General features: G+C 38.2%; 2 protein-coding genes across 6 annotated transcripts in view; one reads left to right on the top strand and one right to left on the bottom strand.

The window, feature by feature from the left end:
* Positions 1–223: 223 nt before the first annotated feature.
* On the bottom strand, positions 224–16015 carry LOC141432880 (uncharacterized). 4 transcript variants are annotated; one of them, XM_074094695.1, is made up of 14 exons: positions 15756–16015; positions 14925–15008; positions 14256–14327; positions 13537–13656; positions 12961–13092; positions 12252–12374; positions 11216–11324; positions 10288–10529; positions 9154–9232; positions 7875–7998; positions 6408–6565; positions 5057–5128; positions 3183–3289; positions 224–2783 (listed from the first exon to the last, which is right to left on the bottom strand). In XM_074094695.1, the coding sequence occupies exons 1-13, from the start codon at positions 15921–15923 to the stop codon at positions 3198–3200; spliced, it is 1575 nt and encodes a 524-aa protein (XP_073950796.1). In that variant the 5' UTR covers positions 15924–16015; the 3' UTR covers positions 224–2783; positions 3183–3197. The 4 variants fall into 4 exon arrangements, with proteins under 4 accessions (XP_073950796.1, XP_073950798.1, XP_073950799.1 ...); XM_074094697.1 differs by having other exon boundaries at positions 14256–14321; XM_074094698.1 differs by lacking the exon at positions 14256–14327.
* Positions 16016–18824: 2809 nt separating this feature from the next.
* Positions 18825–18876, top strand: part of LOC141432896 (SCP2 sterol-binding domain-containing protein 1-like) — a 532736-nt gene continuing 532684 nt past the window's right edge. For both annotated transcript variants that reach the window (XR_012451880.1, XM_074094721.1), the window contains exon 1: positions 18825–18874. Coding sequence is in view for 1 of the 2 variants with exons in the window: in XM_074094721.1 (XP_073950822.1) it covers positions 18872–18874 (3 nt within the window). In the remaining variant the exon portion in view is untranslated. The remainder of the gene's footprint in view (positions 18875–18876) is intronic.

Raw genomic sequence — 18876 nt, 5'->3', positions numbered from 1 at the left:
CTTTAACATACAAAATTCAAAATCTGGTATAACGTCGGTGATACCTAATGCAATACCGCGTAACTAGCATTTTCCATAAGGTCTAATTTTCACTGTCAGAACAGTACAATGTTAGTACTGTTAGTACAGTGAAAATTATACCTTATGGAAAATGCTAGTTACGCGGTATTGCAGTATCACACCGACGATATCTAATCATCGATTTCAATAAAACCACAATAAGTCAATAGGACTGGTTTAATTCACAAATAAAACCATATTTAACAATATTCCACATGAGAATTAAATACATGGGTCTCTTAGATATTTTGCAGTCGAGGCGGTTGTCCACACCTTGACGTTGGAGCACACCTTGACGAACACCACGGATTGGTTCGAAACAAGTCGGACATATCTCGACTACAAATACGTGAGCGACCCGTGCATAATAAGTCTGAGTCTCACAGTCATGCAGATAATTAATCTTTCTATTAAAACATGATGACAAATTGAATAATCCCTAAACTATAGAGGTATGGTATAAAGGTTGAACACGCCAAAACTTGGGCATACGAAAATTACTATTTTTACGCCAAAAATGGAGATATACAAATTTTGTAAACTATTTTTTATTCACAAAGAACTAGCCTATAATATGACGACAGTTTTTTTATTTTTTCGTTGGCAAAATGTCGAGCAAACAAAATCAACAGCGCAAACATGTAAAAAATATAATGCTTAGTTACAGAGATATCGCGAAAATACTGAAATGTCCACAATCTACGGTTTGTCGCGTATTAAACACGTTCCGTGAACGCTTGACAATATATAGAAAGCCTGGAAGTGGTGGGGGTTGTAAGAAGTCAAGAATAAAACAAAGGAAAAAATTGTTGTAAAGATTTTTGCCTCAAATCTCGTGATGTAAAAAAGTGAAAAAGTCTCTGTCACTATTGTACCGTTTTGGTCAAACTTAAAACCTAAAATTGCTATAAGTGGCTCCGAAGCGGTAACGTTTCGACGTGTGCTCTGCCTACCCCATTTTGGGAATAGAGGCGTGATGTTTGTGTGTGTGTGTGTGTGTGTGTGTGTGTCTATGGACAAAAAGTGAAACGTAGGGCAAGACTAAGAAGTTCTAAAGCCCAGGCCGCACCAGATCGACTCAAAACAGAACTTATCAAGATTGGTTTTTTTGTAGGAATCTTTTTGCATTTTTTATTTCAATTCTAAATTTTTTGTTACTTTTAAGGTCATCCCGCAAAACCTATATCGAAAATACAAACTGAAATATAGAATCACAGAAAAACCATTCCGTGCCGTGTGCTATAAGTACCGACAAAGAAACGGCAAAGAAACGGTCGCGAAAACTATAATGAAAATTTCCTTACGAAATTTGAATGCGTTGTGATGGACGACGAAACATACATAAAAGCGGACTTAAAACAAATTCCTGGGCAAGAGTTTTACACCAGTCAAAGTCTAACAGTAGCTCTCGAAGATTGTAAACTAAAAAAACTATCAAAATTCCCAAAAAACGACCTTCTTTGGCAGGCAATTTGGGCTCCACAGAAAACCAGCGTTACTGCACATAATGTGCGGCAACACATGCTGAGTGGAGACCCTTTTTGGTATCCTGCCGTGTCACCTAGTAACATAGTTTTAGTGCTAGTTCTAGTCTTAGTTTTAAGTGGTACATTTTGGAGCCAAAATAAACTTTTCTTTCTTTCTTTCTTTCTTTCTTTCTTTCTTTCAATATGTGCCTACTGTGGAAAAAAAGTCGCTCGTTTATTACTACCTGGACAATAAACGGCGATATTTATCAATCGGCAGCGTTTGCTGCCTTGTGTAAGAAAACACGAGTCACCGCCCCTGTTTTGGCCAGATTTAGCCAGCTGCCATTACGCAAAATCAGTAATGGATTGGTACAACTCAAACGGGATTGTACCTAGTGGTCCCCAAAGTACGAAATAGTGCAGTGCCAAATAGTCCAGACCTGCGGCCTGTGGAATACTACTGGAGTATTATGAAAAGGATTTTGAAAAGAAAGGCGGAGAAGTAAAATCGGTCTTTGAGCTCCAAAAAATATGGAACTGGGCGACGAAAAGGTTTCCTAATGAGGGTGCGTCTTATGAGCCGCGTGCGTGAGAAAGTTCGATACATGGTTTACTGTTTACTGTGCTGTTTACTGTGCAGACACTAACTAAAATACGAAATATCGAATTTCTCAAATAAAAAAAATAGAAATTCGTGTCTGTATCACTGTCCAGTGGTGGTGTAGTGGTATAGCACGTGGCACGGAATGCCGAGGACCTGGGTTCGATTTTCAGCGCTGGTCTTATTTTCTGGTTTTTCTATGCATCTATATTTCAGTTTGTATTTTCGATATGGGTTTTACGGGATGACCGTTGAAGTAACAAAAAATTTGAAATTGAAATAAAAAATACAAAAATATTCCAAAAAACCAATCTTAAAATACGAAATGTTATTTTAAAGTTTATTAAATTTGACATTCATTTTTTTATCAAATACGGGTCACCTGATGGTAAGCGATCACCGCCACCCATGGACACCTACAGCATTATTAGGACTGCGGGTGCGAATGGGTATGGAGAGCATAATGTAATTATTTATTGTTATATTTATTTATCAATTTTTGTGGGCCCAAGTTTTGGCGTGTTCAACCTTTATTATTTCAAACTATAAAAAAGAAAAAACAAAAAACTTACATACATTTATCAAATTGTTTGTAAAATACAATTAAATCGTTTTCTGTAATGCTGGTACACCATTGCTGGAGCATTGAAAACCTAAAAAAATACAGCCATTAATTTTCTTAAATTATGTAAACTTGAAAGCTTCCTACTTAGTTTAGTTTATTTATTCAATATAATATTACAGTATAATATGTACATAAAATGTCAATATTCTTTAGAACAGATTTTGGCGTAAAGTTTATTAAGACAGTATGTTTTTTTAATGATTTGGCCATAAATTTAATTCGGATGTCCCAATTTTTGACAACATATAATAAATCGAAAACCTACCTAACTAACCCGTTAACGCTAATAAGTGAATGGTGAAACAGCCCCTTAATCATTAAATTGTCGCCATAGTGTAACTTTGAGGTGTTACTTGCCGTATGGGCTCCTGAATATTAATCCGTTATCTTCGGAATTTATTATTCTTTTAAGACTTGAAATACCAACCTGTACAACGCCTGCTTATAAATCATCAAATTCCAGGTATTCAGCTTCGTATGTAAATGTCTTGCTTTGCTTGTGGGTCTTTAAATGTCTTTCTAGTGCTTTTATACCTAAAAAGAAGTTCCAAAACTAAATACATATTAACCTGGTACATCAGCCAAATATGTGGTCTACCACCCTAAAGTTGATAATCGTTTGCATGTCATAAAACATAATGCCAATAGACGTGTCTGTCAACTTGAAAAATCGACTTTAGCGACATATTCGTTTGATAGGAACTTGTTTGAAAATTTATAGACCACTTATTTGGCTGATGGTACCAAATTATACTAGTGACTCTCTAAGTTGTGACCTTGTGAGTCTGTCTTTACATAGCTTTACACGTCCGGCCTCAGTGACACAACGTCTGTGACTTTTTAGTTCTTACTCCTATGCCAATGACACGTATTTGTGACTGCTGTGGATATGCGCTATGCCTAGCGTAAGAGCTTAATGGATCACATTCGGCTCCGGCAACGTTCCGCTAAGCCCTTACGCTATGCCCAGCCTTTAGGAGGTACGAATTATTTCGACACGACATGCGTGTCACTGGCATAGGAGTAAGAACTAAAAAGTCACAGGCATTGTGTCACTGGCACCGGAATGTATTACGTCTGTGACACGTATACGTGTTACTGGCATAGAAGTGACTGCTGTGGGATATGCGTAGGCGAAGCGTAGGAGCTTAGTGGATCGTTGCCGGAGCCGAACGTGTACAAACTGAACAAATCGTATTGTAACACACGTTTCTCAGTATTTCGAACACAATTGGACTAAAAATACCTACATGTACATTTATTAGCGGCATTTGTTATGTTTTTATTGTAAAAATTAACACAGTTTTTAATAGTTTCGTTGCTTCGTTTAAAAGCGTGTGCAAATTTCACCGTGAAGTTCCGAATGTCAAGATAAATTAAGTATAGCAATATGAGAATGATTATATTAGGATCACATTGTACAAACAAATTTTAGAGACTCCTTAACTCAAAAAATCTTTTTAATTTAAGATTAGAAGCTAAGGTTAATCAAGTTAATTATGCATTTTTTATTGAAATAAACAGTTTAAAGTTTTAAAGTATCTTCGGTAGAACAACAGGTTGCTAAAAATCGAAAAAAAGTTTATAAAAGTGAAATTAAGCCCTTGTTCTACCGAAGGTACGAAATGTTTACGTCAAAATCCCCTAAGCTCCTCAATTTTGAAATTTTTCAACAGCTAAATCAGGGCTTCCCAAACTGTGCATCGCGACGCCCCGGGGCGACGTAACATTGTTCCAGGGGCGTCGCGTGTCGATCTCTTTTTATTTCTTATGCTTATGTATTGATTTCGTTCTTATTTTCTGACAAAAATTATAAATGTCCAATTCCTGTTTTTCTGATAACCTTTTACCAGGCTAGTGCTAAAATTGCTAAGTATTTTTAGGGCTGGGTTGAGGGGCGTCGTAAAAAAATGGCAAAGTCCGAAGGGCGTCACAGTACAGTCGAGTTCATAAACTTGTGAGCAAAAAATTAGGCGTAGAAGCGTGTTCAGATATTTTTGATAAAATTTTTGCTCACAACTTTATGAACTCGACTGTACAAATAAGTTTGGGCAGCCCTGAGCTAGGTACATCGACAAAAATCGAACCTGCTCATAAAATTTCTCGAGAATCGCTTGAGATTATATGTGACCTGCAGAGAACAGACAGCTGAAATTGACACGCTTCGCTCGCGCTTCGTACTCACTGGGTCATAACCTAATCAACTTTAAGTTCAAAAACCCCTGACATTATCATTTCAAAGTTCACTATCTCAAAAACGGCTGCACCGATTTGAATGAAACATAGGTAAAAAAAACTTACCAGAAAATTCTGAATCGCACAAATTGCATCGTGTACTAGAGTGGTGCCGCAGTATGTGCTTGTTCAGGGAAACTGCAACGAAAACGTGTGCTTCAGTATTATTAGCCAACTTCAAAACATGGAGGTTCAGTATTCGTCTGTATCTCTATTTTTTTTATGTATTTCCACCAGATTCTCGGGAAAGGAGCATGCATTCTCCCGGCGGGTTCTGCGGAGTACTTGGAGGTGGAACCTTTGTACAGTCGAGTTCATAAACTTGTGAAGAAACATTTGATCAAAAATATCTGAACACGCTTCTACGCCGTTAACAATAGTCATGTTCAGATATTTTTAATCAAATTTTTGCTCACTAGTACCTATATAAACTCGACTGTACTACTAATGTCATATTAATATCCCATAGTTTTGTCAAGGTAATCATACTGAAATTGAGAGATGTTGCTTTAATAAATCTAGTAGTAAATCTGAATATCTCAGGAATTTGTGCACTTTGGGCTAACAATATGGGCTAAGAAATGAACAGAAAATCAGACAGATGAGCCTTTTTTTCCTGATTCTGAATATGTATTTAAGGCAATGTTAGTTGTGCCCCTTTTCGTTATGACGGCAGTATATCCCTGGCTCTGTTTCCCAATATAAATAAGTACAGTACCTGGCAATAATGATTGCACATCGGTCTTCGAAAAAAGACAATCGGCTGTTTTACACAGACGTTTTTTATCAAATAAATAGTGCACCGCTGCACCTTTATGGACTTAATTAGTTTACGTCAAATTAATGACATGTTCACTTCGGATATCTATAGATCTTTGGATATCCGTTGCAGCTACTAGAAAAAGGATAGTTCCCTCTTTTTCCTAAAGACGCCATCGTACAATTTAAAGGTTTGTGGGGTTTCAACAACCCTTTATTATGTATTTTCATCTAAATGCGTCCGTACTCCGTAAATCGTGTATGTATTTTCATTTTTGTGTTATTTTCTTTTTTTTCTTTTTGTTGTTTATTGATATTTTTAAATTTGGTTGTATTTGTGTCTTTGTGAATGGGAATAAATGTCTTCTTTCTTTCTTTTCTTTCTTTACTCTATTGCACCTACACAACGACTGACAACCGTAAAAGTAGTGTGTGACAACGTTCTACGAACCCGAAATTAGCAGTCTCTTTCCAAAGACCGATGTGCAATCTTTGTGGCCGGGCACTTTACGGTGTACAGTCAACAGCACCATTATCTGACACAACAAGCGTGCATAAATATCTGATACGACTCTATTTCTAGGGCCGGAAGGACGTGTCAGATATTTTTGCACGCTTCGCTGTGGCAGATATTAATGCTGGTGACTGTACGACTTACTTTTGTAAAGGAAGGTGCTGTCGCACTGTTTGCAGCTCAGCACGGGCCGCTCGGGTGCGTGCATGGCTCGCTCGTGCTTCCTCAGCGCCGCCTTCTGAGAGAACCTGCGCTCGCACAGCGAACAGTCGAACGGCCGCGCGTTTGACAAGCTGTGGGTTCTGGCGACGTAACAACATACGCATGCATCATTATAGAATTTTATCTGCGGTTTCTTTGGTCTATAGGGAATATCACTTCAATGTTCTGCCGTCAGAACGCAGCACTAGCACAAACCGTAAACAGATTTTTGAATGTCTTAAATGTCTTTTAAATGTCCATAGGATGCCATAATATCATATTATTTCAAATATTTTTTGGAAATGTAGCTCTATCGTTACTATCGATGTAAATACACCGTGTTTTTTTGATATCCGTTAACTTCGGAGACGACTCAGTTCATTGATAAACTAGGTAAGTACCTGATAATTAACTTTTACGCGAATTAAAAAAAAAAACGAAAATAAAAATATTTTTTCTTGCATTAATAGTTTCACATTCATTAATTCTTAAATTGTAAAATAAACAAATTTGACTAGTGACATTGACGAGAAAAGCATCAAAAAAATCCACATATATAACTTTCTTTTGCTAAATATCGTCACTACTTTGAAAAAAAACTCGTATCTCAAATCAATACGACAACAAATTTGACCCTTAAAACAATGTTCATTAAGTTCACTCGGAAAGATCATCGATTTTGAGATACCAGCTTTTTTCAAAGTAGTGACGATATGTGTGAATTAAACACGGATTAATTATGGACTTTGAAAAACATCAAAATTAAGAACCTCGACGCTGTGTTACTGCTAATAAAAAGTTATCTTAACTCTTGATTATCTTTTAAACAGTAAGTCAGGCCACTAGTGTCTTAGAGAAATTTACTTAATTTGACCTGTAGATTCATCATCATCATCCCAGCCTATATACGTCCCAATGCAGGGCACAGGCCTCCTCTCGGAATGAGAGGGCTTGGGCAGTAGTTCTCACGCGGGCCCAGTGCGGATTGGGAACTTCACACACACCGTTGAATTGCTTCGCAGGTTTGTTGTGCCGGTTTCCTCACGATGTTTTCCTTCACCGTAAAGCTCGTGGCAAATTTCAAATGTGATTCCGCAATGAATGATCTGAGATCATCGATTTAAAAAAACTTCTGCAATGAGGCGAGCCGGGGCTTGAACCCACGATCCTCTGCATGAGAGGCCATAGGTCAAACCACTCAGCCACCACGGCTCCCCTGTAGATTGTCCCCTTAAAAATAACGAATATCAAAAATAACACGGGTATGATATCCTGTTACCTACTAATAAGTATGTCATGATCCGTCATCCGTTGTCATGGCGGTCCGTTTACGGTTTGTGCTAGTGTCGCCCCCTGCGCAGAGCTTTGCGTAATATTCCCTATTCAGCCAGATAGGTGGTATCTACTCACATCAGATGCACTTTCAGGGTGGATTGCTCGGCGAACCGCTTGTCACAGTACTTGCACTGGAAGATGTGTCCGCTGTGGAACCGCAAGTGCTTGTACAAAGACGTGCGGCACTTGAACGTCTGACCTGTTGGCAATCCACATATCGTCACTAATTAAAAAAAAAACTCGTATCTCAAAATAGATAATTTTTCTGACTGAACTTCATGCACATTGTGTCAAGGTTCAATTTAATTGACATATTGATTTTAAATTGAAAATACAAACTGAAATATAGATGCACAGAAAAACCAGAACCCAGGTCCTCGGTATTCCGTACCGCGTGCTATACCGCTACACCACTGATGCTCAACGGTACAGACACGAATTTCCCCTATGCACCTCATATCTCAGCTTGTTTGTTTCTTATTTTAGCCACTTAAGCAGTGACGCTAGCGACATCTATACCGTAGCCCTCATCGAGAAACTTTTTTTCGGCACTCCATTGGAACTAACCGCTCACCCGGACAAGAGATGTCGTTACTAAGCAATCAAAGTAAGATTGGTTTTTTGGAGTCTTTTTTATTTCAATTCCAAATTTTTTCTTTTTTCTTTTTTTCCCCAGTGATGGTTTTATTTTTCTGGTTTTTCTGTGCATCTATATGTCATTTGTATTTTCAATTTAGGTTTTACGGGATGACCGTAAAAGTAAAAACTTGGAATTGAAATAAAAAATACAAAAAGATTCCAAAAAACCAATCTTAATATTGATTTTAGTTAAGAGATGGTAACCAGTAAGTCCGCAAAACTCCGATGGCTGAGGCTCACCCCACATCAAGGAATCGGCTTCCGCCGACCAAAAAACGCTTTATGTCTACGCAATAAGAGCGAAAAAGACGTCTTCCCGTCGGTAAACGTCGTTTCGCGTCGGTCGAGCTGATCGACGCCTTTTTCGCTCTAATTGCGTGGACATAAAAGAGTTTTATGATGATGCTAAAGCCGATTGCTCGTCGCTAGGTTTAGGGAGACCCTAAGACACCTTGAGAGTGCCAGCAGACAGGACGGCGAAGAGAGGGTACCTACTCGTACACAGGGCGACCTGGCGGTCGGCGACTGTCTATACTTGCGCGAATAAATTCGTAGCTCACTATACTTCGTTTTTTAGCATTAGAAAAAGGGTATCTTGACGAGTCTTTTTATTGAAAAACGTTTTTAACTGTAACTATTACTTATGATACCAAAAGCATGTAAATGATCATGCGCGTGCGTGTGTGTGTGTGTGTGCGTGTGTGTGTGCACTTGCCACAAATGTTGCAGAGCTGTGCTGGAGTGGTGTCCTCGGCAGCCCCCGCCGCGCCCGAAACGTGCGAGGCCACGTGTTCCTGTTACAACGTATTAAATATAAGATTGAGAATATTTGCCGAAATTCGACACAAGAAAGATGCATTAAAACTTGAAACAATAGAACAACCACTAATGTTTCATATCATAATCTTACATATTTTAAGCACGAGTGAAATGAAAGAAAAGAAACGTATATTTTTGTGGTGTTCAATAAAGAGTCATTTTATTGTGATTGTATTGTATTTTATTGAGATACGTTGAGATTGTAGAGCAATAAATTGGAGGTTCTAAGTAAAACCAAACACAGTTTCACCGAACATGTTGTATTCTCGGTAGATTAAGTATAAGCACATTGGTTTAGCTAAACATACAGTACTTATAGATTAATATTGCTTACTTGCTATTTACTCAATTACGTACGTCACATGTCGCGGGGCGTAACGATTGTTTGTGTTATGTTACTGTTAATATGTTAATTAGGGATATAGTACATTATTGTACAATTAAATTATCGCTATCGCGCGGGAACTATGCAATTTCTCCGGGATAAAAACTATCCTTTGTCCTTCCCCGGGACTCAAACTATCGATCGGTGTACCGAATTTCATCCAAATCATAAAAATCGGTTCCCACTGAATTTGCTTGGTCTTATTTATGGAAAAACGCTTATTATCGATATTTAGGCCGAGCAAAGCTCGGTCGTCCAGGTACTAATATAAGTGGGATGACAGACAGCATACACTTAAAAAGAGATCATCATCATCATCATCCCAGCCTATATACGTCCCACTGCTGGGCACAGGCCTCCTCTCTGAACAAGAGGGCTTGGGCTATAGTTCCCACGCGGGCCCAGTGGGGATGGGGAACTTCACACGCACCATTGAATTGCTTCGCAGGTTTGTACAGGTTTTCTCACGATGTTTTCCTTCACCGCAAAGCTCGTGGTAAATTTCAAATGTAATCCCGCACATGAATTTGGAAAAAGTCAGAGGTGCGAGCCGGGGTTTGAACCCAAGACCCTATGTTTGAGAGGCGATAGGTCAAACCGCAAGGCCACCACGGCTAAAAAGAGATAAAGTATAAATATCAATACCTTTAAATCTTCTTGATTGTCCGCCACATGCAGACACTGCGGGCACTTATACCCGCTCCTAGCATCTGGCAACTCCTCATACGCCTCAAACTCTTCTGTGTCCACATACTTTGTCTCCGTCGCGTCCTCGCACTCGGGTCCAGACACCATGACATATTCCTCTTCGGGCATCTCATAACTCTCAGGCTCTACCCTCGACAGTTGGACATTAGCCAACATAAGCTTTTGGAAAAACATTTCCTCTGGAACAATTATTTCAAGTTCGTTTTATACACACAGAAACAATGTTACTATAACAACACAACTAACTATATTAAATAAGAAAAATCTTGAGGAAACCTGCACAGTTGTTCAATGATATGTGTGGAGTTCCCAATCCTCACTGGGCCCGCGTGGAAACCACAATCCAAGCTCTCTCGTTTATTCTGAGAGGAAGACAGTGTACAACAAAGTAACTTCCATGCAGTCACTTATGCAATGAAGATGAGAGATGAGATGAGTGATGGTAATGACGATGGTGATGACAGTGTTGGTAATGATGATGATGATAATGGTGAAGATGATAATGTTGGTGGTAATGATGGTGGCGATGATAGTGATGGTATTAACGATGGTGATGACAGTGTTAGTGATGATGGTGATAATGGTGAAGATGATGATGTTGGTGGTAATGATGGTGTTGATGATAGTGATGGTAATGACGATGGTGATGACAGCGTTGGTGATGATGATGATAATGGTGAAGATGATGATGTTGGTGGTGATGATAGTGATGGTAATGAGGATGGTGATGACAGTGTTGGTGATGATGATGATGATACTGGTGAAGATGATGATGGTGGTGATGATGGTCGCGATGATAATGATGGTAATGACGATGGTGATGATAATGGTGAAGATGATGCATCTGTATACATTACCAACTTACCCGTCTGACACGCCACAGCAACTGCTGTTATCGCACGCGTTTTTTTATCTTCAACTTCGGGGATTGCAAAATCAGCAGAGGATTCTTTACTAATAGCTCTCTTGATCACCTTAATAAAAATAATTATATATTTTAATTTTATTAATATTATAAATGGGCGAAATTTGTATGTGTGTACAAGAATTCACACTTTAAAACTTAAGGACCTAGGCGACAAAATGAAAACATTTTTTCTTTATTCTTATTCCTAAGTAGGCGGTAAAGGGCTCATCTTTATATCGCTTTTTTACACTACCAGCTCTTTCGGAAAGACTCATTGCCAAATTTCGCTCCGAAAGTTGTAAAAATTGTGAACATTGTGACCCCGCTCTTATATGTATTGCAATGCAATGCAAACTCTATGTTCAAAAAATATGAAAAAATCACAAAGGTTAATGACAAATACAACCAAAAATATTTTGCAGATGCGGAAAGCACAAGACCGGTCTGAGTGGGGGAGGCCTATGTCCAGCAGTCATGATGATGATGATCAGAATTATTTTCAACATGATCGAATATACAGTGTTTGAGTTATTGTCGAAAAACTGTCCTTCTCTACAAAATGACGTAAGTGCTGTGGAAATGCTCTTTTGCCCGTAAACTTTTTTTAATAACGGCTACGGAACCCTACTACTTCTAACAACCTTATGGCCGCTTTTAACAAACCTTTCTTTAGCTTGCCCTGTTTAATTATTTATTATTTGTTTGAGTCAAATCTTGGAAGCTAAATTTGACCCACTTGCAGCGGTCTGTTTGACTTGAAATTTGGCATACTTATGTAAATTTGGTGACAATACAATAATCTGGTAGTGACATCTTGGTGGTCCTGTCAGGATCGTCTCCGCAGGTGGGAACTCCTTGGTGGTTAATAGTACCGACTTGAAATTTAGTATGGATATGCAGTTTAAATGACAATACAAGTACAGTCAACAAAAACAACAGTCAGCAAAAAAAGCTTTTATTTTACAGAAACTTATTAATCCCTCAGTATACTTACATCACATTTTTCTTCCACCGTTTTGTGGCTCTTGTTTACTGTTTGATAAAAATTATGTGCTGAACTCAGATTGCGAATGCATCTCGTACAAATCTGCTGTGGGTAGCCATCGTTCCTTTTAATCTGAAACAGCAAAGCAGTCGGAACATGTGGCCTGAGGTAAATACAAGTCTAATAAACCACCTTCTTAGTTCAGATGGACTTGACAATGTTAATCAGTAATTTTGTAATATGATCGTACAGATATGTAGTGAATTATGTTTTGCCATCGTTTTTTGTCGGAAACGTTCGTATTTATCTGGCTTCTCAAAGCTCCAGTAAACTTCAGTAAGCTAGTTGAGAAAGCAAGACAAATAAGAAGTTATCCAACAAAATACGATGGAAAAACATTATTCAACAGATCTGTGTGCCCTTTACAGGAAATAATTCTTGATTTCAGCCAGTCTGTAATAGAGCCCAGAGATGTTACGAAAAATCCTAACGATCAGCTTGCAACATATCAATGTTATCATGAAAACCCTCACTGCTATGGCATCGTCGGTCGCCATGGGAACTGAAATGAAGATTCGCGCTACGCTACGCTAGTTTAGCATGTGTGTGGCATAAGAATTTACGATAAATTGGGCGGGTCTAACGGTGCAGTCTGACAGTAGGATCTTTGGTAGCATCTGTGGCTCCTATAAGAGAACCCACGCAAACAAGTCCATACCTGAAACCCCATTAGATCCGTCAGCATGGTGTCGAGACTGCTACCAAATAACGGTTTCAAAGGTCCCACATTCAACAGGCAGCACCGACAGGCGTTACTAAAGTCATCCATGGCTGTTGGGGCTGCTTGTTGCTGAAATAAAAATTTGAAGTTATGTATGTAATTTTAGTCCTAATCATATTATAAACTAGCCGTTACCCGCGACTCCGTCCGCGTAGAATTCGGTTATCGCTATCCCGCGGGAACTATTTCCCGGAATTTTCCCGGGATTAAAACTACCCTGTGTCCTTCCCCGGGACTCAAACTATCTGTTTACCGAATTTCATTAAAATCGCTTCACCGGTTTAGACATGATGAAGAAACAAACAAACTAACAACAGTTCAACAGTTTGTGTGTTTTTTTTTTCCCTTGTTTAAACCTGCAATCAGTCTTTTAGACTATAATCAGGTGGGTTGCTAGAGGTTGGGGTATGTGCGTGTGTGTGTTTGTATGTTGTGTTTCTTTACGTAGGTACATGAGATATGAAAAATATAGTCTCCCAAATTCTAACTTATAGCAAGTAAAAGTTATTTTACCGGCCGAGTAGTGCTGGCGTCTGCGATGTTTGTTTTTCTAGTTCTCAATGAGAGTAGAGGAGGGGGTTCAGGAACCGTTGGTTGCAAAACCAGTTGCTTGGATTCTGATTCTTTTGTAACCTATAAATAAATAAATAGTAATAATTAATTTTACATTTAGATAAAACAAAAAGTGACCCGAGGCTGTATTGCCTAACGTTTCTGGCGCTCGCGATCGCAATCAAATGACAGTTTTTGTATGCTAAATCTGTCATTTGATTGCCATCGCGAGCGTCAGTTCGTATCTTTCGTAGTAGCCGCCAAAAAACCGGCCAAATCCGAGTTGGACCGGCCGTACCGAGGGTGCTGTACAAATTTGTAGGTATTTACGATATTAATATCTAGCTAGTGTTAGTAGAGCTCTCCTAAGCAAAATGTATGCAATGCGGGATCATTTTCGACGGTCAAACCAAACATGAAAAATTATGATTTCCAGACTTTTCTTATTGATTGTGCTACCTTCATACAAAATTCCAGTTTCTAGGACAGCCAGATGGACGGACGGACGGAGAAACAAAGTGATCCTATAAGGGTTGTTTTTTTGGAGGTACAGAACCCTAAAAATAATGAGATAAAAAAAAGACTTAAATATTCTGGAAGAACTTAGGGATAGTAGGTACATGAGTTATAATTATATTTGTTTATAATTATTTTAATTGTAATACTCGTGTATTACATACCTTTTTCAACCTAGCTGAGACAGAGTTACTGTTTACAGATGAAATTCCAGGCTGTGATGTTGTTATCTGCAACTGTTCAATTACTTTTTAATAATATCGGATGTAAAAACCAAGAGAGAAGTGTGAACAGAATCTTATTAACAACTAACCATGTGGTGTCACACTCAAATCAATCATCTCAAATCAATATGTCAACAAAATTTACACTTGAAATAATGTTTATGAGCCAAATTTCACACGTTTATGTAAAATAGTTTTTGAGTTATGAGAGGGTCAAAAGTGGCTCCAAATGGTTCGGATAAAATGACACATGGTGCTGCTCGCCAGTTCTGTTAGCTTAAACTTGGCTTGACACACTACCGCATGTCTAGATAAGTGAACATTAAGTCATTTTCATGTGCAGTTTTTCTCACATTATGAGTGATAAAGGAAATAGGGATACATTTTTATATACACCATTTTTTTTTTACTTCTGTTAACTTTGACAATTAATTAATTTAAAACAGTAGTTTTAGGTAGTAGCAGGTAGTAGAGTTAGGCTACTTGTGTCTTAGAGAAATGAACTTCATGTGACTTGCTGAATGTTCCCCTAAAGTTAACGGAAATCATAAATAATATATATAGAAGAAAAAGTAAAATCCCTCATCCACCGAATTATCTAATACTTACATGGCGAAGTTTTGCTGTTGGCTTAAGTACTGGAGTAGAGTTGTTTTTTATATAACTGTTAAAATTTTTCAAATCTTTTTCTGGCTGAAACAAGTAATTAATAATAAACAGCAGGTACTTTACACCAGAGGCTGTATTGCTTAACGTTTCTGATGCTTGCAATTGCAATCAAGTGAAAGCAAAAACATTGCATACAAAAACTGTCACTTGATTGTGGTCGCGAGCATCAGAAACATTGGGCCAGTATTTATCAATCTATGGGTTGCTACCCCCCGTGGGAGTCACAGTATCTTCAAAATACTCTCACCGTTATTGTGCATGGTTATTCATATATATTATCAACATAAGATACTACAAATAACTGTAAGTGGAGATAAGCAAGGGGGTCGCCAAATATTTTTCAAACCTAGGGGGCCACATCCTGAAAAGTTTGAAAAACTACATTAGGTAATATGGACTCAGGTAAGAACAATCAATACCAGGTGGTGCACAAAGATGACATATAAAATGGAATGAGCTTGCCTAGTAAATGGTTCTACAACTTAGATTTGATGATGGCTAAAAAAATAAAAAATGGTTTTACAATGTATACAATTAAATTACAATTAAACAGAGCCCTTATTGCCTGACACTCAGAAACACAATCGCATTCGCCATTTCATTCTGTCACACAGATAGCATGAGCGTAGAAAGAGATGGTGAATGAAACCACAGCGCCCGGCGTTAGACAATACAGCGTCCCTTTAAATTTACTTTAAACTTTGAAACGTAGTCAATAAACTATAAGTTCATATTTTCGCCCAAAAAGTTCTGGAATCGCAACACACTTACATCAAAGTGGTCTTCACAACAATAAATAGTGTAAAGATTGGAGTATTCTGTATTGGCTGCCTCGCACCACTGTTTTGTCAAGTCTTGCCTGATTCGAACAAAGAGTTTGTCGGGACTGTTCACCGTGTCATTATTGCAAGATGGCACAAAACAATTCTTATATTCCATATTACTATTGACTAAAAAAGTAATTACAATACAAAAAGAAAGCTTACTTCAATAGGTACACGACTCGACTCGACTCGACTCGGGCAAGCAGCAAGCACTCAAACTGACAGTGACATCCAGTGTTGCCAGGTCGAATTTGAAAAAGCCAGGAGTTATTGCGAACAAAAATACAGTACAAGCTAAATCAGATGCGAAACATCTCAACTGCGACTTAATCAACAAAACGAATACCTGCTAACCCTTTTTTTAAAGTTCCGTAGTCAACTAGGAACCCTTATAGTTTCGCCATGTTTGTCTATCTGTCTGTCCGTCCGCGGCTAAGCTCAGAGACCATTAGTACTAGAAAACTGTATTTGGGCATAAATATACATACATATCAGTGACGCCAACAGTGGTAAAAAAGTTATTTGTGTCTCAAGGGATCAAAATGGTATATTTACGGCGAGGGCGTACATTGAATCTAGAATGTAGCGAAGGATTCTACAATAGAATCCTGAGCGTAGCGAGAGATTCTAAAGTAGAATCCTGAGCGTAATGAGGGATTCAAGTGTTAACGCCCAAGATGAAAATAATTTTGCTCCTGAGTGGCTCATACAATCCAGCATAGAAAATGGCGTGGCTTTCCAATTATCAACTTCAAAAAATGGCATTTGCAATAAAACACTTAGAAAAGCCTTGAACAGAAAAGTTGCACTTTGCTCCTTCTCGACAGGGAGGAAAAGTAACTTTTCTGAAGGAGAGGTGTGAAAAAAGATTAAGGTACCTCCCATAGACGTATGATGGGGGTGTTTTTTTTTTCTCGGCTAACACGGTCTTTTAAAACCATTGGGGGGTTGCTAAGACGATTTTTCTATTCAGTGATCTGTTTGCGAAATATTAAACCTTAAAGTGCAAATTTAATTTAATCTTAAAGTGCTAATTGTTGTCCACCCAAATAAAAACATTATTTTTACTTTAATGCTACTGTGTCCTACGAGTACATTGGTTGAAATGTTTTTTTTCCATCATAAACCTCTTTATGACACACTTGGGAAAATTAGTAAGTTTTTTATTTATTTAAAATACCAGTGGAAAAGTAAATGTCAGCCAAACTGTAGATTTTCGATAAATACTAGTAGAACAGAAGATATCGGCCAAAAGCTGTAGATCTCTCTCTCTTAAAATACGAGGCCTGGCAGCACTGTTGACGCCACTCCACCTCACACTGCCACTGCTGTGACATCTAGTCTGTCAAAAAAGAGTAGAAATTAAAAAGTGGCAACACTGTAGTGTCCTTCCCAAGTCCTCGCTTTTTGGTTTGACAGGGTTTGAAAGGGATGACACTACAGTGTTGCCACTTTTTAATTTCTACTTTTTAAAAGTACCACCAAAGACCGCACGGGCGCCTATGAAATTACGAATCTTCTTCTTCTTGTGGTGCCTCTCCAATTCCTGAAGGTTGGCCATAAACTCAAAATATTTCTTCCTGTCCTTCGCGAGGTGGAACAGCTCAGCAGCACTCGTGACTACGGTCCACTCTCGACACTTTGCCGGCTAGATTACCCGCGAGAATCGTGTTTTTCCCACAGAATATAAAATAAGTTTTTGGTAAAAATTTCATTTTTAATACAAGCTTTTTTTGCGACTGTTCTTTTTGTTGACTGTACTTGTATTGTCACCCAAACTACATTTTAATACCAAATTTCAAGTCGATGCCATTAACCGTTAAAGAGTTCCGCCCTGTGGAGATGATCCTGGCCTGACTACCAGGATGTCACTATCAGTTGTATTGTCACCAGATTTACATAAGTATTAAGTTTACCAAATTTCAATGTTTTCCTGTAATCTATAGGTTTATAACAATTTTCTGTATTTTTTTTTTAATTTTAGTCCCTACCTACTGGGCTTTTAGGATGTAAGGGGCGGAGAAATGGTCAATTTTCACCTATTTTCTTAAATAACTTCAAAACTGAGTAATTTAAAATAATGAAAAATATATATTAGAGATTTTCATAATGTACCTTTTCATTTGATATGTCACACGATGTAGTTTATATATAGTTTGTTTTTTTTCTAATTTACCCCCCAAAACTGGCCCCCATGTTTAAAATTAATTTATTTACATAACACGTCCGTGTTTGGGTCATCAATTTACATAGAACCAAATTTCAACTCAATCGGTCCAGTAGTTTCGGAGCAAATTGGCCATGACAGACGGACGGACAGACACAGATACACGATGAAGATGATGATGATAATTCCATAACAAAAAAAACGTCGTATCTACGATTCGGACCGATTAGAATGAGTACCCTAAATAAGGCGGCAAAATTTACTTCCGCCCCGGGCGGCCAATATCCACGCTACTCCACACTTTATGTAATCAAAACTGTTGCGACCTAAGGTTTTTTGTAGATGAAGGTGCGAACAACAGCTAGCATTTAATTATTGTCGCTACGCTAAAGACTGTCATAACTTGACCTATACACTCGTACGTAGGCAATGCACCAAGTTAATAGAGCTCAGCTTTTGATGTTGTTCGACGCACTAATACCTAATGACGCCGTGTAGACAAAATTTGTTCAGACAATAACACCCTTGTACATTATACTTTGGAAGCAATTATTAAATCAAATTCGTACATTTCGCAACATCTCTCATCCCACCAACATTAATCATTTCATTATACTTTTTAGAATACATAAGTACTTATAAGATTACAGTCACTAACAAGCTTAAAACCATCTCACAGGGTCTAAAGTCGAAAAATTCAAGCGTGTACGTATTTAAATACATTGTCTTGTCATTGTAAAGCAGTTAGACATAGTAAAATAAATCTTATTTCCTACGAAATTAGGTTGAAATTGCTGCTTAAGAAATGGGATGGTCACTTTAAGAAGTATCATCGAGGCGAGAGTGAAAGCCTCGTCTCGTCACAACGCCGAACGCAACGGGACTTGACACACAGAATGGT

This window comes from Choristoneura fumiferana, chromosome 11 (genome assembly GCF_025370935.1).
Source record: "Choristoneura fumiferana chromosome 11, NRCan_CFum_1, whole genome shotgun sequence".
NCBI classification, from domain to species: Eukaryota; Metazoa; Arthropoda; class Insecta; order Lepidoptera; family Tortricidae; genus Choristoneura; species Choristoneura fumiferana.
The sequence above is the reverse complement of the archived record's forward strand: the minus strand, read 5'-3'. Positions and strand labels throughout refer to the sequence as shown.

Bases quoted from the DNA above. Each gene is read 5' to 3' on its own strand.
- LOC141432880 (XM_074094695.1), bottom strand. From the start codon at position 15,923: ATGGAATATAAGAATTGTTTTGTGCCATCTTGCAATAATGACACGGTG. The intron at 14,328-14,924 runs GTAAGTATTAGA...GTAATTGAACAG, and splicing joins CAACAGCAAAACTTCGCCAT to TTGCAGATAACAACATCACA. The intron at 3,290-5,056 runs GTAAGTTTTTTT...ACTTCTTTTTAG, and splicing joins GTGCGATTCAGAATTTTCTG to GTATAAAAGCACTAGAAAGA.